Source organism: Peromyscus californicus, unplaced genomic scaffold (genome assembly GCF_007827085.1).
Source record: "Peromyscus californicus insignis strain IS unplaced genomic scaffold, ASM782708v3 Scaffold_4__1_contigs__length_199733344, whole genome shotgun sequence".
NCBI classification, from domain to species: Eukaryota; Metazoa; Chordata; class Mammalia; order Rodentia; family Cricetidae; genus Peromyscus; species Peromyscus californicus.
This window is the reverse complement of record NW_026294562.1, coordinates 22,766,864-22,789,378: the sequence shown is the minus strand read 5'-3', so window position 1 is coordinate 22,789,378 and position 22,515 is coordinate 22,766,864. Positions and strand designations below refer to the sequence as shown.

Below are 22,515 nucleotides of genomic sequence, written 5' to 3'. Positions count from 1 at the left end.
CTACCAGACAAAACTAAACAGAGAAATGCTGGAGCTAGATGACATTATAAACTGAATCAACATAACAGACATCTGAAGAACATTCCACAAAAACACAAAAAAATATACTTTCTTTTCATCACTTCAAGAAACATTCTCCAAAATTGACCCCATACTTAGACACAAATTAAGTGTCAATAGATACAAGAATATTAAAATTACTCCTTGCATTGTATCAGACCACCACAGATTAAAGCTGGACATCAACAACACAGAATCAACAGAAAGCTTACAAACTAATGGAAACTGAGCAACTCTCTACTGAATGAAAACTTGGTCAAGATAGAAATCAAGAAGGAAATTAAAGGATTTCTAGGATTCCATGAAATGAATACACAGCATAACCAATTTATTGGAAACAATGAAAGCAGTGTTGAGAGGAAAGTCCATAGTACTAAGTGTCTACATAAAAGAAATTGAGACATTTCATACTACAAACTTAACAGCACACCTGAAAGCTCTAGAACAAAGAGAAGTAACCATGCCCAAAAGAGTAAATGGCAGGAAATAATCAAACTGAAGGCTGAAATCAATGAAATGGAAACACAGAGAACAAGGCAAAGAATCAATGGAACAAAGAGTTTGTTCTTTGAGAAAATCAACTAAGTAGACAAACCCTTAACAAAACTAACTAAAAGACAGAGAGTGAACATCTAAATTGATAAAATCAGAAATGAAAAGGGGACATAACAACAGACACTAAGAAAATTCAAAGAATCATTAGGTCATACTTTAAATACATGTACTCCACCAAATTGGAAAATGTAAAAGAAATGGATAATTTCCTCAATAGATACCACTTACCAAAGCTAAATCAAGGTCAGATCAACAATTTAAATAGACCTGTAAACCCTAGTGAAATAGAAGCAGTCATTAAAAGCACAACCAAAATAAAGCACAGGGCCAGAGAGATTTAGTGCAGAATTTCTAGCAGACTTTCAAAGAAGGGTTAACACCAATATTCTTCAAATTATTCCACAAAATAGAAACAGAAGGCATATTGCCAAATTCGTTTTATGAAACCACAGTTACCCTGATGCCTAAAACACATAAACACTCAACAAAGAAAGAGAATTACAGACCAGTTTCCCTTATGAACATAAATGTTAAAATACTCAATAAAATTTTGACAAACAGAATCTAAGAACAATCCAAAAGATCATCCACCATGATCAAGCAGGCTTCATCTCAGAGATGCAGGATGATTAACATACAAAAATCTGTCAATGTAATCTCTACCATATAAACAAACTAAAAGAAAAAAAAAACACATAATGCTGTGGGATGTCTTTCTGTATGCTGTGAATATATGTTGTTTCCATTGGTTAATAAATAAGCTGCTTTGGCCTATGGCAAGGCAGCTTAAAGGCAGGTGGGAAATTCAAGCAGAGATAGAGGATAGAGACAGGCCAGAAGAGAAGATGCCAGCCTGCCACCCAAGGAGCAACATGATGCCAGCAGACAAGTATAACTGGAAGTTTTCTCTCTGGTCCCACCCAGCCCTGCAGGCCTGCAGGCTTAATATTATTTACAAACTGTATGGCCTATGGAAGGCCTCTTGATATATAGTTCTTATATCTTAAATTAATCTATATTTTGTCACATGTTCCATGGCTTTACCAATCTGCTGGCATTTTGTTCCTTTGGCGGCAGGCTGGCACCTCTCTAGATTCCACCTTTCTCTTTCCTGTCTCTCTCCTTGGATTTCCCACCTGCCTCTAAGCTGCCTTGCCATAGGCCAAAGCAGTTTATTTATTAACCAATGGAAACAACATATATTCACAGCATACAGAAAGACATCCCACAGCACTTCACCTTTTCTGTCTAATCAAAAAGGAAAGTTTTAACTTTAACATAGTAAAATTTTGTATAACAAAACAGTTATCAAGCCGGGCGGTGGTGGCGCACGCCTTTAATCCCAGCACTCGGGAGGCAGAGCCAGGCAGATCTCTGTGAGTTCGAGGCCAGCCTGGTCTCCAAAGCGAGCTCCAGGAAAGGCGCAAAGCTACACAGAGAAACCCTGTCTCGAAAAACCAAAAAAAAAAAAAAAACAGTTATCAAGCAAGAATTAGTTACAATATCTAGTCTATTTGTATTGGGCAAAATAAAAAAAAATAATCTACCATCTATCCTATTTTTGTGAGTCTAAAGTTTCATATTTAATTTATCTTTTAGCATAATCAAGGGAAATTATAACTATCTAGTCTTCAACTACATCAAGGACCCTAGTAGGATATAATATTACCAAAGTAAACAGAAAGTGCATTGTAAGCAACTTCCAAAATTTAGAAATGACAGAGACATCTGACTGCCTGAACAGTCACCCAAAGTTCCTCTGCAATGTTGGGGCATCCACCTTCAGCCTATAGGCCTAAAGTCTCTGGCAGACTTTCTTGTGAGGCAGGAAATTTGAAGTATTGTCTCAATCATTGGCAAAGTTCATCAGTTACTTTCCTCTGCATCCTGTAGAATATCTGGTGGCATCTTCTGTGAAGCAGAAGATGAAGGACCATCTTGCCTTGTTCTGGAAAAGTTCAGTGGTCAATCTCCTATGGGTCCTGCATGTCAAGTCTATACAACATACTGTGAAGCAGTCCAGGCAAGAGTAGTTTCCTACCCAAATGGCTAACTTTTGCCACAAAGAAAGCAAACTCCATATGGAGATTCTTCTTTGATGCCCATCATCTTCTCTGAAATAGATTGGGTAGATTGGTGCTGCCAGGAGCAGACATGTCTCAATGTCTAGAAAAGCCTAAGCTTTTAAAGCATTTCAAATGCCATATTCTATAGGTCTTTGAAGTGTTTGGAAATTACCCAATTGAAATATACCTTTATATACCTAAAATCTTTAACTAACCTGAATATAAGCTTGATTATCATAGATGACTAATTATTAATCTGTATTTCTTAATTATCTATCACAATTTTAAATTAGTTGCATAAACATAATACCTTAAACAAGAGTAGAAATATATATACAGTATAACAAAATTAACTTTAAATTTGTATCAATAAACTAAAATCCATAGCAATGTAAAAAATTTTAAACAAATTGTTGCTCTTTAAAAGTAGATTCAATTAGCTACCCTTTCACCTTATCATATCTATATCCCCTTTTCTTCTTTAGAAAGAGATTGCATTTATAATCAACCTGCTTTAAATAAAAATAGACATTCATAAACAATATTTTGGGAATTTGGGCATAGCTTTTCATACTATTTCCTGCTGATTGGGGGCACTAGCAATGTTATGGGAATCCTGTGAAAATTTAAGATAATGGTCGAGTCCTAACTGGAGTAGTCTATGAGACTGTATTGTCTGAGACATTTGCCTTGAAGCTGTTCTGGATATTGGATCATCTGGAGACTTCTCAGGGTGTCTTCCTTGATGGAACCCTATTAATCTGGAAAGAATCCACAGCACCTCATCTTCTGTGAAAAGAAAAGTAGAACCTCTTTTCTAAAGCAACATATCCTTAGACATAAATTTTAAAGTCATGGAACATTTAATAAAATATACATGTTGGTTTAACTTAGTAGCCCCTACAATCAAATGTCTCTCTGCTGTTAAAAATCACAAAGACAATATAATAATATGCAGTATCCAGATTCTTTGTGTAATTTTCATCTTTATGTGGCTTTGTAGCTTGAGTTTTCCTGCCTGACCCACAGTCAGGACAAATCTCTCTCACCTGCCAGTCCCACAGCTGCTCAGACCCGACCAAGTAAACACAGAAACTTATATTGGTTACAAACTGTATGGCCGTGGCAGACTTCTTGCTAACTGTTCTTACAGCTTAAATTAATCCATTTCCATTAATCTATACCTTGCCACGTGGCTCGTGGCTTACCGGCATCTTCACATGCTGTTTCTCATCATGGCGGCTGGCAGTGTCTCTCCAACTCAACCTTCCACTTCCCAGTTTTATTCTCCTCCTTGTCCCGCCTACACTTCCTGCCTAGCCAATGGCCAGTCAGTGTTTTATTTATTGACTAATTAGCAACACATTTGACATACAGAGCATCCCACAGCACTTCCCCCTTTTTTTTTTCAAAAAGGAAGGTTTTAACCTTAACAAAGTAAAATTACATATAATTTGGGAATTTGGGCGTAGCTTCTCTTACTACTTCCTGCTGGAGGGGGGCGCTGTATTTTATGGGGAAACAAAGAAAATTTTAGGATTATGGAATAGTCCATGAGGGTGTATCATCTGAGCCAGTTGCCTTCAAACCATTCTGGATGTTGGATCATCTGGGCCATGGTGTCATCGGAGACCTTTCAGGGGGTCTTGGCTGGTCAAACCTGATGTATCTTAATCTGGAACAAATCCATAACCTTTGGCTTTCTGTGGGAACAAAAGCAGAGTCTCCTTTCCAAAGTAACACATTCTTATATCCAAATTTTGAAGTCAAGTTATCTTTAAAATATGCATATTGGTTTAACTCAGCTTCCTGTACAATCAAATATCTCTCTGCCGTTAAGAATCCCAAAGACAACACAATCCAGATTCTCTGTGTGATATCCATCTTTACGTGGCTTATTTTTCATATTAGTTTTACTATCTCTTTAAAGACTTTATTTTTTAAAACTATGTATTTGTTTATATAACTGTATATATCACCCTTTTTGTCTCTTTCAAGCCTACATATCTTTTAAACACATTGTAAACTATTACATCTGAATCTGTCTTATTGTGAATCTATTGCCTTAAACTGCAGCAGCTGTGGCTGCTGGCTCCTCCCACCTCAGCTTCCCAACATGGCGGTGGTTTACTGCCAGCTCTGGGAGCTATCATGGGTCTATGCTTTTAGCCAAGCAGAGTGTAGCCCAGAAACCTCTTTTTTTTATTTTGTACTAGCAAAGTCTAAATCCACCATGCAGCTTAATGTGCCACTTGCAGAGGCCTCATTCCTGCCATACGGCAGGTCTAGCACACACACCAGAAACCCACAAGTAGCTCAAACCGGCAGCTGCTGCTCATTTGAGAGAGACAATTAGGAAGCTGTTTTTAGCTCCGTTTTAGAATCTTTTCTCAATTTTTAGGTGGAAACTCTTGCCACCACGTTGGATGCCATCTGTAGCTTGAGTTTTCCTGCCTGACCCACAGTCAGGACAAATCTCTCTCACCTGCCAGTCCCACAGCTGCTCAGACCCGACCAAGTAAACACAGAAACTTATATTGGTTACAAACTGTATGGCCATGGCAGACTTCTTGCTAACTGTTCTTACAGCTTAAATTAATCCATTTCCATTAATCTATACCTTGCCACATGGCTCGTGGCTTACCGGCATCTTCACATGCTGTTTCTCATCATGGCGGCTGGCAGTGTCTCTCCAACCCAGCCTTCCACTTCCCAGCTTTATTCTCCTCCTTGTCCCGCCTACACTTCCTGCCTATCCAATGGCTAATCAGTGTTTTATTTATTGACTAATTAGCAACACATTTGACATACAGAGCATCCCACAGCATGGCTTAACTTTTATATTACTTTTATGGTCTCTTTAAAGACTTTATTTTTTAAAACTATTTCTTTATATAACTGTCTATATTCATTTTCCTCTCTCTTTCAAGCCTACATACATTTTTACACACATTGTAAACCATTTAGAGTTTTATTCCACTTGGATCTGTCATATTGTGAATCTATAATCCTTCTCTGACCAGGAGAGATTTTTAAACTGTTAAGATGCATGGCTAAGATGAAAGATGAAGCCCTGGCTGCTGACTTCACCCCCTCAGCTTCCAAACATGGTGGAGATATGTTTATCTCCAGCTCTGGGAGCCATGGTCACCGCCAACTCTAGGAAGCAGTGGGTCTATACCTAAAACCATCAGCATGTAGCCCAGAAACTATTTTTTTTTGTCTGTACTGGCAAAAACTAAATCCACCATGCAGAGTGCTGCATGGCTTGGAGACATCTCTGTGCACCATGACAGGAATCTACCATGCTGTAGGTCAAGCCCACATGCCACAAACTTGCAATACTGTAGCTCAAGCCTTCACACTGCAGTGTCTCTATAGCATGGCTTGCTTGAGAGCCACAACTAGGAAGCTGTTTTTAGCTTCCTTTTAGATCCTTTTTTAAAAAGTTTTCTCAGGTTTTAGGTGAAAATTCTTGGCCCATGTTGGAACACCAGATGTAGCTGGAAGTTTTCCTGTGTCCCACCTGGTCCCACAGCTACTTGGTACCAAGTAAATACACAGAGGCTGCTTTTAATTACAAACTGAATGGCTTATGGCTTCAGCTTTTTTCCAGCTAGCTCTTTCATCTTAAATTGACCTATTTGTATGCATCTATATATTGTCATGTGGCCATGACATAACTGGTCTGTAACACAAGTCTTAAAAGGTCTTATTAATAAAAACCCTGGAGCCACATATTGGGGTAAAAGTTGAAAGATCAGAGAAATAGAACAAGCCAGCCACAAGTTCTTACTGTGAGGAAATCCTCAAAGAGAGCTACTTCCTTTATACTCAGGCCTTATATAGCTTTCTGTGCCCTGCCCTCTTACTTCCTCTCTCTGCCCAGCTATATAACTTCCTCTTTCCACCCAGTTCTATCACTTCCTGTTTGTCTGTACAGACCTCCAGACCTCTATGCTAACTAGTGCCAGGATTAAAGGCATGTGCCACCACACATGGCTCTGTTCACAGTGTGGCCTTGAACTGACAGAGATCCAGATGAATCTCTGCCTCCTGAACACTGGGATTAAAGGTGTCTGTTACCACTGCCTGAGCTCTATGTTTAATATAGTGGCTGGCTTTGTCCTCTGATCTCCAGACAAGCCTTACTGGAGAACAAAATATATCATCACATTTTCCCTTTTTTATCTAAAATAATAAAAGAAGGCTATAATTAATATAATAAAAACTATACACAATAAGTACAATAACTATATACAATATATACTGGCAATAAATATATCAACAATATCTAGTCCATTTGCATTTGCATTTGACAAATTCAGTGAAAATATTCCATTTTACTGAATTTTTCATATTTTGGTGAGTCTAAAACGTACTTTAATCACTTTATAGCCTAAATTTTATTACCAATAAAAAACTATCCTTTGATGTCTTTCAAATTTACACACTTTACATCACTTTAGTGAGTTTCTGTTCTGAATCTTAACAAGGAAAACTATATCTATCTCATCTTTAACTCCCTCAGAGACCTGAGAAGGAAATAATATTGTCTGAGTAAGGAGGAAGTGCAAACAAGCAACTTCCAAAAAATATGAGAAATGACAGAAACCACTGGCTGCCTGGACAGTCACTGGAGGTTAAAATGTTTTATATTCATTGCTTGAGATTTTAATTTATTACAAATTCAAAGTTAATTTTGTTATACTGTGTTTATATTTCTACTCTTGTTTAAGGTATTATGTTTATGCAGATCATTTAAAATTGTAATATATACAGAGCCAGGCAGATCTCTGTGAGTTCGAGGCCAGCCTGGTCTCCAAAGCGAGTTCCAGGAAAGGCGCAAAGCTACACAGAGAAACCCTGTCTCAAAAAAACCAAAAAAAAAAAAAAATTGTAATATATAACTAAGAAATACAGATTAATAGTCATCTAGGATAATCAAACTTATAGTCATGTTAATTAAGTTTTTTAGGTATATAAAGGTATATTCCAATTAGGAAGGTAATCTTTAAACACCTCAAAGACTTATAGAACATGGCATTTAAAATGTTTTAAAAACTTGGACTTTCTGGACAGTGAGACACATCTCCTCCTGGCTGCACCAATTTACTTCAAAGAGAAAAATGGGCATGGAAAACACTCCAAATGGAATTTCTCTTCTTTTTGGCACAAAATGGCCTGCTGTCACAAAGAAATGCTCTTGCCTGAACTGCTTGACAATATGTTATATAAAGTGGACATGCAGGACCCATAGAAAAATGACCAATGAATTTTGCCAAAACAAGGCAAGATGGTCCTTCAGGTTCCTGCTCAGCAGAGGAGACTGCCAGACATTCTGCAAGACACAGAGAAAAGTGACTGAGAAACTCTAGGCCTATAGGCTGAAGACAGATGCCCCAACACTGCAGAGGAACTTTGGATGACTGTCCAAGAAGCCAGATATATCTGTCATTTCTAGAATTATGGAAGTTGCTTACAAAGCACTTCCTGTTTATTTAGAAAATATTATATCCTTCTGGGGTCTTTGATGTAGTTGAAAACTAGATAGTTACAGTTACAGCTTTCCTTAATCATGATAAAAGGTAAACTAGATATGAAACTTTAGGCTCACAAAAGTAGGATAGATGATAAAATATTTTCTTTAATTTTACCAAATACAAATAGACTAGATATAATAACTCTAATTCTTGCTTGATAACAGTTTGTTCTTTAGAATTTTACTATACTAAATTAATACCTTCCTTCTAGATTATACAGAAAAGGGGAAGTGTTGTGGGATGTCTTTCTGAATGATATGAATATATGTTGTTTCCATTGGTTAATAAATGAGTTGCTTGGCCCATGGCAAGGCAGCTTAGAGGCACGTGGGAAATCCAAGCGGAGAGAGAGGAAAGAGACAAGTGGGAAGAGGAGATGCCAGCCCACTGCCCAAGGAGTAACAAGATGCCAGAAGACTGGTAATGCCACGGCCACATGGCCACATATAGGTTAATAGAAATAGGCTAATTTAAGATGAAAGAGATAGCTAGAAAGAAACTGAAGCCATAGACCCTACAGTTTATAATTAACATAAGCCTCTGTGTGTTTGCTTGGCAACAAGCAGCTATGGGACCAGGTGGGACACAGGAAAACTTCCAGCTACAGTATGATCATCTCAATAGATGCCACAAAAGTCTTTCACTAAATTCCACACCCCCTTAAAATAAAAAAAAATAGGAATACAAGAGACATACCAGAACATAATAAAAGCAATTTACAGAAAGCCTGTAGCCAACATCAAATTAAATGGAGAGAAACTCAAAGCAATTTCAACAAAATCAGGAGCAAGACAAGGCCAAGGCCGTCCACTCTCTCCATATCTTTTCAATATAGTTCTTGAGTTTTGCTAGAGCAATAAGACAACTAAAGATATTAAGGGGATATAAATTGGAAAGGAAGAAGTCAAAGAATCATTATTTGCAGATACTATAATATCATACACACATGACTCTAAGAATTACACTAGAGAGCATCTACAGCTAATAAATGTCTCCAGTAAAATGGCAGGATACAAAATTAAGTCAAAAATAGCTGTATATAGGAGGCCTCCTATATACAATGACAAACAGGCTGAAAAGAATTAAGGGAAACAGCACCCTTTACAATAACCTCAAATAATATAAAATATCTTGAGGTAACTCTAAACAAGCAACTGAAAGACTTATGTGATACAAACTTCAAGTCTTTGAAGAAACAAATTGAAGAAAATATCAGAAGATGGAAAGATCTCCCATGCCCATGGATTAGTAAGATTAAAATAGTAAAAATTGCCATCCTACCAAAAGCAATCTATAGACTGTGTTGGAATTTTGAAGCAATCCCATCAAAATTCCAAGACAACATTATACAGATGATGTAAGGACAATTCTCTACTGCATATGAAAAAAAAAAAACCCAGGATAGCTAAAACAATCCTAAACAATAAAAGAACTGCTGGAGGTATCACAATCACTTTTTCCAAACTGTACTACAGAGCTATAGTAATAAAAAGCATATGGAATTGCCATAAAACTGACACATTGATCAATGGAATCAGATTGAAGACACAGACATAAATCTATATATGTATGGACATCTGATTTTGATAAAGAAGCTAGAAACATACAATGGGAAAAAAGGAAAACATCTTCAACAAATAGTGTAGTTAAAACTGGATGTTAGCATGGAGAAGAATGCTACTAGATCTGTATCTATCACCCTACACCAAACTCAAGTCTAAGTGGATCAAAGACCTCAACATAAAACCATATATATTGAATCTGATAGAAGAGAAAGTGGAGAACATCCTGGAACACATTGGCACAGGAGACAATTTCCTGAACATGACACCTAACCTATATTGCAGGCACTAAGACCAACAATTAAAAAAATAAGACCCCATGAAACTGAAAAGCTTCTGTAAGTAAAAGGACACTGTCAGTAGGGCAAAATGACAGCCTACATGGTGGGAAGAAATTTGCACCAATACCACATCTGATAGAGGTCTAATATACAAAATATGTAAAGAACTCAAGAATCAAACTACCAAATAATCCAATTTTAAACATAGAGTACAGATCTAAACAGAGAAGTCTCAACAGATGAATCTCAAATCGCTGAGAAAAATTAAAGAAATGATCAGCATCCTTAGCTATCAGGGAATTGCAAATCAAAACTACCTCTAGATTCCATCTTATACCTGTCAAAATGTCTAATATCAATAACACAAGTGAGAGCTCATGCTGATGAGAATGTGGAGTAAGGGGAACACTCCTCCATTGCTGGTGGGAGTGCAAACTTATTCAGCCACTATGGAAATCAATATGGTGGTTTTCAGAAAATTGTGCATCGATCTACCTCAAGATCCAGCTATACCAGCCTTTGGCATATATCCACAGAATTCTCCATCATACCTCAAGGATCAACTATGTTCATACCAGCTTTTTTCATAATAGCCAGAAACTGGAAACAACTGAGATTTCCCTCACTTAAAAAATGGAAAAAGAAAATGTGGTAGGTTTACACAATGAAGAATTACTCAGCTGTTAACAAAATTACATCAGAAATTTTTTAGACAAATAGATGGAACTAGAAAAAGAAATCCTCCTCAGTGAGGTAACCCAGACCCAGAAAGACAAATACATTATATATTCATTTAAAAGTGGATATTAACTTTTAAGTAAATGATAACCAATCTACAATCCACAGACAAAGAAAGGCTAGATTAAAAGAAGGGTTCTAAGGGGATGCATGGACCTCCCTGTTAAGAAGGAATAGAATAAATTTTGTGAGTGGACTGTGGGCAGGTGTGAATGAGAAGAAGAAGGCTTATATGGGGAGGGAAAGGGATGGAGGGAGAGAATGGAGGGAGTGACAACTGGAATTGGGGGTAGGGGGAACCTAATGAATTGAAAGCTTCCTGGAATCTATGAGGGTGACCCTACTGAGGCCTCCTAGTAATGGAGGATACAGTGAATGAACCTGGTCATCACTGTTAACCAGGCAAGGCTTCCCAGTGGTGGGACTGGGCTGCATTTGGTTGAGCCTTTGCCTGAGGGGATCCTGTGGAGATCTCTAAACAACCCAGGCTGATGCTAGGACAGAAGGTCCCTTTCTGAAAACTGAGAGCAGGGCCCCATTGCTAAGGACAACATCCACACAGCTCATTTTGAATGTAGAGAAGCAGAGCTGATATGGGCATGGAGCCTTCACCCCTACATTCTAGTTTCGTTGGTGTGAAAAGGTACTCTGCAGACTACAGAAAGAGAAAACTAGACATCAACTCAGCCACAAAAGCTTTATCTGCAATTTGTCCTGCTTACCAGATGTGCTGGGGCAATGATGGTGCAGAATTTGTAGGAGAGGCCAACCAATATTTGGTTTAAGTTGAAGTTTAGCCCATGCCCTGTTCTGTTGGAACCCCTGCTTGCACCTCTGCAAGCTGGGAAACCCTGTATGCCCTACTTCCCAGACTGAAAAAATTCTGAACAAAGGAATGGCACCAAAAACACAGGTCCATATTCCTGGCAGTGAATGAAATCCTCCTTTCTGACATTGCCATTCCACCCAGGAGCCTGACCAGGAATTAGCTTTTGACCATACTTGTGAATGGTTCTATCTCCTAACTGACATGTCATTACCCCTCACTTAAGGGCTATAAAATCTCCCTGCCTTTGCCCAGGTTTGTGAATTCTCTGGCCCCATTCTTTGAAATTGGTGTACCTACCCAGAAGGACACCAAACATATCTGCATTTATCTGTTTTTAATATAGTCTGATCTGGCCTTTTGAATTGGCAGAAACCTATCATTTGGTGCCAAAACAAGAAGTTGTGACCCCAGCCTGGAGAGCTGGGTCTCAGGCAACTTGGGACCACTTCCCTCCCCCCTCTCTCTGCCTGACACAATTGACTATTAATTTGAGGTCAGTCGCCCTTTTCCTAGCAGCTCCCTTAAAGGTACCAGATACCTCTTCTGGTTCAAGACCTTGGAATCCTGTGCTGAGAGCTGCAGCTGAGCCAGGGCAAACCCAATCTGGATCAGAGATGATCTCTGTTCAGAAGAGCCTTAGATGGGAGACATTCTTCGCCAGGCTACTGAACCTCCACTGCTTGACCCCAGGCTACTGTGGAGGATGCCTCCCTCTAACGTCTCTAGCACAGGCTCGGGAATGGGCAACATCAGATCTAAACCTGATTCTCAGTTGCCTCTGGGGTGCCTGCTATGAAAATTTTCCAAATTGGGGATAAGACTTTATGCCCAAAGCTCAACCAATATAAATGGCCAGCAGAGAGCACTCTTGATTTCAACATCCTCTGATCTTGAAAACGTCTGCAGGCACACTGACAAATGGTCTGAGCTCCTTTATGTCCAGGGCTTTTGGGGTCTGTGCTCCCGCCCCTCCCTTTGTAGCCAGTGCTTGAAGGCGCAAATCTCATTGGCCAGGGTTAGGGCACCTCTAGATGCCCTTTCAACCAGGAGCTCCCTGACTGAGTCGCCTTAGTTGTCACCCGAGCCCCTTCTTCACTGACACATACTCCACCTAGTGGCCAGCCTTCTTCCCTTTACCCCCCTCTTCTTCCTTCTCCCCTTGATAACAAAGGTCAAGGGTCAGCCTCTCCCCATTACCCACCTTTCTCTCTCTTCTTCTCCTTTCTCCTACTGCCCCTCCTTCTCTACCACCCTCAGCTCCACCTAATGGTCAACCTATCCCCTATATTCCTCTCCTCCCCTCTCCTTGCCTTCTCCCTAGTCTCTACCCACACACTGGCCTACTCCCCCTGAGTGCTCTGCTGTGGCTTCTCATACATGATCCTGGCAGATCCTTGTTCTCCTCTGGTACCTCTGAGAGCTGCCCAGGTGCATGTCCCTTTCTCCCTCCAAGACCTATTCCAAATCAAAAAGCACTGGATGTGGTGGAGCTTTTGGAGCATAGGATTTGTAGAATACAATATTTGGGACCAATGGACAGCTTTCTCCAGTAGGGAAGCCTATAGGTAGTCTTGCTGCAACACCTTCATGCCACCCCAAATTAAATTCAATGGCACACAAGTTACTCCTCCCCTGAAATTCCAATACTAGCAGAGGTAAGGAAAGTTTTGTTTATTTCATACATATTAATGGATCTGGGCCTATAAGTTTTGCTGCAAACTTGGACCAGCACAGAATAGTGTCAGACTCAGTTAAATACAGAAATATACATGTCCACTGCATGTTTGTTTCTGACTGGTCTTGAATATGTAAGTTTACTATGTTCCATGTGTCTTGATAATAGCTCAACTCTCACTGCTGCAACTAGCTACCTGGGCTCAGAATTTACCTCTGGACTTTCTGGCCACTGAATCTAATGTAATAACAGGAATTCATATGTCATTAGAGTATAAATAATATTAAAGTTGTTTTATGCTGTTCTACTTTATTTAAAAGCTGACTCTGGAAGTGGGTTATGGCTCTGCCTTTTTCAGACTCAGGCAGGTTTTTAAAATATGTCTGAGGTCAAAACTGCTAGGAAGAAAGAAAAAAGCAGAGTAGCTAAGGGTTTATTGCCTTATAAATTATTGGGTATGGTTAAAAATCTGAAATAACTGTAACAAGATTAACTTAAAACTCTTAACTCAGAGTTGGAACCATTCTGAGAAACAACACATGGTTTGCCACCATCTTAACTAAGAGCAGCCACAAGGGCAGCTGCCATTTTGACTAGGGCTGGAGAATGTGGATATCATGGTTTCACTGCCACCATGACTGAGGAACCACATGGTGTGGGCCAATCAAGGAGACAACAGATCTCCAGGGATACTTTTAAATTGGGACAAGATTTTTGTATAATTCCTGTTCTGTCTTAAAAACGATGTTTATAAAAGAGAGGATTTAAAACAGTGTTTGTTTAATAGGGTTTTAAAGCTGCATCTCATTGTGTTCATATATAAGAATATGTTATACAGGCAGCCAAACTTTGTAACATAAGAGTAATCCACTTGGTATTGATTTTAGAGACACTGGATTATTTAAACTGTTAAAACATGGTTTTGCCTTCCGCAAATTATAGTTGTCTTCTTTCTTAAAATGAAGAAGTACTTTCATTTAATATTACCAGAACACACAGTATAGAGATCTTAAACTTCTTTAAAAGGGAATTTTAGAATTTCATAAAAAGATTAAATAAGCTAGATATTTGTATGAAACAGTTTTTAAAATGTTTAAATGTATAAGTCTATGAGATATTTTAAATTTTATAAGATATTTTATTACAATGTCTTTGTTAATATACAATTTTGATAAATAGATAAATAAAAGGCTAAAACTTAGGACTACTGATAAACACCAGAGACTGAGATATTCCTATCTTATGATACAGTAAGATGGTGACCTAATTAGCCTGGAAAAAAAAAGAAAGAAAAGAGAAACTTGGTACCACCAGCTTAGCGAATGTCTTTCCTTACTTAAGGTCTATTCAAGCTAAGAAATACTGATTTAAAGATCTATATGTCTAACCTCCTTTTTTTTTTGCTAGTATTGTTAAGCTGTAGCATTTTGGTAAACTGATACAAGGAATTGTTATGTTCTATAATGCTACACTATGTAAGGATCAAAAGAGTTCATAATCTCATGTACACTTTGTTTTTAAATTTTATCTTGATACTAAAAGAGTGTCAAGTCAAGATTGCTAATTGTAGCATAAACTGTTAAAGATGATTAAGCCTTGAGATGTCTGGCACCATACTTAACAGATAATGGTCCTGTCAGAGATTTGCTGAATATGACATTTAAGATATTTAAACTTATATGACAGATACAGACTCCTAGATCCTAGCAGTGACCCCTAAGGTCTCCAAAAAAACAGTGGACACAATAATGGATGAATTCACCTGGACTGTGATAATGCTAACCACTGAATAAAACTGCCTTAATGCCTCACCTGCCAGGGCTCGGCCCAAATTGTAGACAAATAGGACACAAGAGAGTTGGTTGCCCTACTTTGCCTAGACGAAGTAAGGGCAATCCCCCACTTCTTCCAAAGAAAAGCCTCTCATCTTCTGAGCCTGGCAGCAACGAATGTTGTCTTGGTAACCCCTGCACCCAATGGCCTGGAGAGCATAGGAGCCTGGGAAATTGTCTAAGTAAAGGACAATGGATTAATCTCTGTCACTTTGGTTGGTCCTCAAATCTTTGATCACATTGATGGCTAGGCTAACTGCAGTTTTGTAAATTAGGCAGCAGCATTCAATCAGCTCCGCCTCTCCTCTCCTAAGGCTATAACCACCTCGGTAGTTCATTAGATAGTTAAAGCTATTAGGTCTCTTGTTTTAAAAAGGCAGACAAACTACCTCTTCACAGACTTCATATTAAAGGATAAATGGGTCTCAGATGGAGTTTCCCAATAAAGAAACATGCTTTGCTATGATTGTTCTCAATAATAACTATTTGTGTTGCTGGTAAATGATTAAACTCCATAAAAGGTCTAAGTTGTGATGGTTTAAGAAAAATCTCTCATCCACAATCTCTCCATCCACCTCCCTATGCCTTCTGGTGACACTGGTCCTGCAGCTGCACTCTGTGGACAAGCTGAGTTTGCCATGATTTCCTCTTCCTCTTTTAAGCCTGACTTGGGCTAGACACATGGTGCAGTCTTTCTTCCAGCAACAATGGGCATCTCATTGTCCTCAGCTCTGATGGCATCTGGCTTAGGCACAGGTGCCATAGCACACTCAGTTACTGTAACTACAAAATTATCTGAACAACCCCAGAAGGGCATCGAGGACTTGGTAGAGTCCTTGGCCTCTCTCCAGTGCTAAATCATTTCAGTGGCTCAGGTCATATTGCAAAATTGCAAAGCACTGAACCTCCTCACAGCAGACAGAGGAGGCACCTGCATGTTCCTGGGGGAAGAGTGTTACTACTACATCAAGTCTTGCCTGATGGAGACCCATGTCAAATCTCTCCAGAAATTGGTGGAAGATCTCAAACACTGTAACCAACCCACTTCATCTCCTTTATGATGTTAATAGTAAGGGTTTAAAGAAAGATGTTTCTATCACTTGGCAACAAGCCAAGGAAATTATAAAGAAATGTCCTACTTATTCCTTTTATAACCAAACTCTGCTACCTGCAGGAAGTAATCCAAATTTCAAAGAAGTGAAATTTGGCAAGTGGATGGGTTTCATTTTGGGGAGTTTAGAAAACTAAGTATGTGCGCCATACCATAGATACATATTCAGGATTTCACTGAGCAACTGCTTTGAGTTCTGAAAAGGATGACTGTGTAATCACACCTTTACTTGAAGTTATAGCTATTGAATACCTGTACAAATTAAGACTGACAATGCTCCAGCTTATGTCCCTAGTGAAGTGAAACAGGTTTTGCATACTATAAAATAAAATATATTACAGGTATACCACACAATCATACAGAACAATCAGCTGTAGAAAGTTATGCTTAGTAAACAAAAAGGTGTGATAAAGACCCCTGTGGGAGCCCGTTCTCGGGTTCCTTGTGGCTTTACCCAGCAGGTCCACATAGAGGATGATTAGGACCACAGGCCTGAGTGCAGGTGTCTGAGATGGTCTGCACTTGGCTGTGCTGGGGGAGGACGTCTTTTGCTCCACCCCCTGGCGTCTCTATAAAAACCCTGGGGCAGAGACAGTCGGGGCCTGTTGGAATAGGTTCCAGGCCCTCTCGAGGCTATCCTTTATTTTCTATCTGTTTATCTCCTCGATATTCTCTGCAATAAGTCCTTCTACCTAGTATTTCCTGCTGCTCGCACTCAAGAAAACTCTGGGGAACTGTGGGGGTGGTTGGGTAAATGCCCCCCAGACCCCCCAGAGATAAATTGCATAATGCTTTATTACCTTTAAATTTTTTAATGATAATCAGAAAGTAACAACAACTGTGGATAGACATTGGATAGTAGAAACAACTGCTAAATTAAACCAATCTATATATTTTAGGAATGTCTTCACTTCAGAATGGAAGTCAAAGAATATGTTGGTATTGTGGAAAAGGCTATGCCTTTGCTTCCATGGGAAACAAAAAGTTATGGTTTTCTTCAAAACTAATGAAGATCAGATTTGACTGAGGGAGACCTCTTGAAAATCTTGACCACAGCCATGAAAAAAAAAGAAAGATGACAAAACAGGTGGCATATATGTTTTCCCTCTTCATGGGAAGAGATCTGAGACTGGATGACACATTATAAATCTTGTTGGCCACAGAGTCCTCATGACTTATTACAAGCCATGCTGAGGCATGTAGAAGCACATAGATTAATAGGAATTGGTTTAATATATGTTATACAAGTTAGTTAGAAACAGGCCTAAACAGGGGCTGAGCTTTCATAATTATTAATAAATCTCTGTTTTATGATTTGGGGACTGGTGGTACAGAGAAAGACTTGCTGCAGCACATGGACTACATGGATCTGCGCCAGGTCTTCTGTGTATATGGCTGTTAGCTGGGTGGTGCTGTGGGACTCCTAACAGTAGTAGCCAGTGTGTCTCTGACTCTTTTGCCTGCTATTCGGACTCTTTTCTTCCTATCGAGTTGCCTTGTCAGGCCTGAATATCAGAGCTTTTGCCTTGTTTTATTGTATTTTGTTTTGACCTGTTTGGTTGTTGTCTCCTGGAGGCCTTCTTTTATCTGAACACAAATGAACAGGAAGTGGATCTGGGGGAGAGGACAGGTGGGAAGAAACTGGAAGAAGGGAAGGGAGGGGAATTTGTATGAGAGAAGAACAAGTTTAAAAAAAGAAACATATGATCAGTAATTCTGGTATCTTGTATAATGTAAACCCATATTTTCCTTAAATAAGAATACAAATGTTATAATGTCCTATGTAGATAGAAAGTAATTTAAATCCTAAGGGAAAATTAAATGCAACTTCTTCTTCAGATGAGAGAAGGAGAAAGCTGAGTGTCTTTTCTATGCAATATGTTCAATTATTGTTTGTTTTGTTTTTGAGACACGGTTTCTTTGTGTAGCCCTGGCCATCATGGAACTCAATCTGTCGACCAAGATGGTCTCAAACTCCGAGATCCACCTGCCTCTACTTCCCAAGTACTGGGATTAAAAGCATGTGCCACCACCACCCAGAAATATGCTCAATTATTACAGATATTATCATAATAATTTTGTATTTTCTACCACATGTTGCATCAATATTTTAATTTTATACATAAGTATTAAAGAAATAGTAATAACTTTCACTTATGAATGGCCTACAATTGCCAACCTAGTTGGTAAACAAGTTTCAGTTAACTATTAAATCTACATATTTAGCATTTACTATCATTCTATATTAAAATAAAAAGAGCAGAAATATCACAATTTATCTTCCAGTGTCCCAAATATCAAATTGCAGAAATCACAAAGTCAAACACATGTCTAGTCCATGTTTCATACTTGAGCAATTAATTTACCATCTGCTGATGCTCACCTTGAAATTAATACCCAGGTGGCTGCTTCAGCATAATCTGCAAGTTCTCTTCATAGAGGTCCTGAATCAGACCTTCCAGCATTGGCTAGAATATTCTGTATTTTCAAGTGATGTTAAGATGTGTTCATCACCCAGGCTGCTTTGCTCTCTGCAAGCATTACTGCTATAAGCAGCAGGAAAATGTAATAGAATTCACCTACTATCACAAAAGCAACTACTTGGAAAAGTCAAAGACTTTTCCAAAGGTCAAGTCATGACTTAAGAAGTCTTGGTGATATTTTAGCTTTTGTATATATATTAGCCAAATCCTGCAATGATTTCCTTGTATGCTATGTATGCTTCCAAGAACTCATAACAGTGAATTTTATCTGAAATGCCTATCAAGCATCCAAGGCCAAACGATCTCCTGAATTAAGGTAAATTGAACTCAGATCTTCCTTTCTTATACAACCTTAGTGGTATTTATACTAACATTATAGACTCCTAACTTTTTCCTAACCACCCCTTGTAACACAAATTGTTAGAAGGTCTTGTTAATAAAAACAAACCCAGGCCAAGTATTGGGGTTAACCCTGAAAGATCAGAGAAACAGAACCAGCCACAGCTAACCTCACCTCGCCAATTCCTCAGCTGATCCTGTTTCCTCAGACTGGAAGCCTCTGGGTGCTCATCTGAATGGATCTCAGCTGAACTGCTGCTAAAAGCCTAAAAGCTTAACCTCTAGTTCCTGGACCTCATGCCTTATGTACCTTTCTGCTTCCTGCCATCACTTCCTGGGATTAAAGGCGTGAGTCACCATGCCTGACTGTTTCTAGTGTGGCTTTGAACTCACAGAGATCTGAATGGATCTGTGCCTCCAGAATGCTAGGATTAAAGGCGTGTGTGCCACCATTTTCTGGCCTCTATGTCTGGTGGCTGTTCTGTTCTCTGACCCCAGATAAGTTTATTAGGGTTCACAATATTTGGGGGAACAAATTATCACCACAACCACCAGTATTATAGTTTGAACACATAAATTTCCTTTTTCTGATATAGTAAATGATTTTAGCTCTTAGTTGACCTCCTCCTTTATTATTCCCCTTTTGGGTTATAAAAGAAAGCCTGATAATCACTAGCTGAGGAAAACACTTGTCTGCCTTTATGACCCTGTAAGAATTCAAGCCTGCTGACCTTGCTTTAGCTAGAGCACTGCTATTACATGGGTATATAACAGTAAACCTCAGACTGAGAGTGGATTAAAAGGATTTTGACTGGACACCTAGATGGAGAACTAGAAGAATGAGATGGAAGATGAGTAAGAGCCAGATGAAGAAGAAGGAGATGACAAAGACCAAGATGGGGCAGAACTACAATGAGAGATTTAAGATAGAACATAGAGGGAACAGCAGATAAATGTAGAGAGAAATCAGGCAAGAAAGGAGCTAGGCATGAGAACAGAACTGTAGCTGTGTAGACAGAATTTTATCCCAGAGGAATAAAGTAGACAGACTAAGAGCTTGGTGTACTTAGATTCATTTCCAGAAAATAATTTGTACCATTCATAGCCTCTCTTCTGGGCCCCTGGGAAGAATATTAAGGCAAATAATATTTGAGACATTACAAAGAAAAGCTCTCTTAAAGGGGCATCATTTTCTAGAAATAAGTTTTGACATCATGCAACATTCTTATCCTCAGAAAATGGGTGTGGTCAGACTCAAAAGAATTCTAATAGGAACTACTAGGCCCTGGCACTACTTGTTCCCATCATTTCTTACATTGTTCAGACCCATGACTTTTCTGGACATTGAACAGATGTTAAATTCTTCACAAAAGTTCTATTTGTTTACCAACTCTACATACAATGCATGGCTAAAACATGTGAAGGAAATCTCTGTCTAATTATATCCTTTGTTTTACCTTCAACCAGCAGCCAAAAGTTTTAAGGAGGGGAAAAAACATTTACAACTTCTGCCACACTGTGATTTTTATTCTACTAAACACCCTCTAATGTATAACTATCCATATCACATGACCTCATTCTATGATTTCTGACAAGGCTTTGGTGAAAATGCAGCTGATACATCAAGCTTTGGGAACAAATTTACAATTGTGTATTACATAGAGCAAGTCCAGCCATATATTTCATTCAAACAGTGGTTCACTTACTTCCCTTTGAATGCTACTCAGAAAACCAAACATATACTTACATCCCTCAGTGACTTGCTGATGTTCTTAAGATCTATCTGAAGAATATTTCCAATGACTGGGAGAGGAGTGGGTCCAGGAGGAAGCTTTCTTCTCTGAGAGCTCTGCCTCCATAGTGAAAGGAGAAGCAGACATGAGAGAACAAGGCCCAGAAACACACCTAGAACCATTGCTGCCTTCTCTTCTTACTGGCATGAATGTGTGCTTACAACACAAAGCTTATATAATGAAGTTTGCTAATCCACCTGGGAGTCTCTGATGCAGAACAGACCAATCAGGGACAAGACTCTCCTCCCAGTGAACTTTGTTCCTACATAGTGAATAAAGTAAAATATTAACTCTTAGCTCTCATTTTTAAGACAGCACATCCTGTAGATTGCGGCTTAATTGTAATGGGCTGAGTACCAAGAATTTGGGTGAAAAGTACTTCTCATACATAACTGCAAATGAAAAAGAAAAAATGAAGTTATTTAATGATAGAAAACTGGAAAGTTATGCAAAATTATGAATTCTCAAGCTAATGACCACTTAAGAACTTATAATATTGTAGAAGTTTAATATTTTATACAACTTGCAAATAAATAAATAATTTATGTAAAACACTGAATATTGTTCCCCAATAATTCGATAAAATAAAATTTTCAAATAATATACTAATGTTAATAAGACACAACATAAAATATCAAACATAATATATATTGTGAATGACAGTATATCAAGTTTTAATTAAACTAATATGCACAATTTTTACCATAAAATGAATTTTAAGATGAGGGATAATATTTTATATTTAAATGTAGAAAGGAATTTTCTGTCAGGAGACCTGTCATTCTAACAAAGTTCTTATATGTCAAGTATATTTAAAGTCAGATCTGATAAACACTGTGCTGTGGGATAATGCTCTTGTACACTGGCTTAATAAAAAGCCAGTAGCCAGGCAGGAAAAGCAGACAAGGAGAATTCTGGGAAGGGGAAGGCTGAGTGAGGAGACACCAGCCTGCCATCCAGGGGGCAGCATGTAATAGCACACAGGTAAAGTCATAGACATGTGCTGACATATAGATTAACAGAAATGGGCTAAGTTTAAGTGTAAGAACTAGTCAGTAGGTAGCCTGAGCTAGTGGCTGAAGAGATTTAATTAATATAAGCCTCTGTATATTTACTTGGGTCTGAGTAATCACAGTGCTGGGCAGGACACAGAAAAACTTTTGGCTACACCACTGTTATTCACCATTGCTTACAGCTCAGAATAAGTCCATCAAACAAAAAAATACTCCATGATAGGAATTAACCTATTGTATGTCCTCTGTTCTTGTTATAAAGCCAGAAGTTTTACATTAAATAGAAGCACCCCATTTGAATTCAAGGATAATACAGTAGGATAGTCTCACAAACAGAAAAAAAAATGAATCTTGTTCTCCATAACTAAGAAAGACTGAATCCAAGAGAACTTGTTGATGACAACTTGGAAAATTGTCAACCTCAAAATATTACTAAGAGATTCTCATTCTGTCATTTTCACAAATAAATTTTATTTTATTTTTTTCTTCCTATTTTAATTAAGAGATTTTCTATTCATTTTACATACCAACCACAGATTCCCATATCCTCCCTCCTCCTGGCCCCCCAGCATTCCTCCCCAACCTACCCCCTTTTCCTTCCTCCTCCAAGGCAAGGTCTTCTATGGGGAATCAGC

The 22,515-nt window shown here is 38.6% G+C and overlaps 1 protein-coding gene across 4 annotated transcripts in view; it reads right to left on the bottom strand.

Annotated features, from left to right (window-relative positions):
- LOC128094827 (cytochrome P450 2C42-like) overlaps nt 1-20,989 on the bottom strand; it is a 37,957-nt gene extending 16,968 nt beyond the window's left edge. For 3 of the 4 annotated variants that reach the window (XM_052713400.1, XM_052713402.1, XM_052713401.1), the window contains exon 1: nt 20,822-20,989. In XM_052713400.1, the coding sequence (XP_052569360.1) occupies nt 20,822-20,989 (168 nt within the window). Of the gene's footprint in view, nt 1-20,806 lie in introns of all 4 variants that reach the window. The other variant, XM_052713399.1, reaches the window with a different exon arrangement.
- Between the last annotated feature and the right edge of the window lie 1,526 nt (nt 20,990-22,515).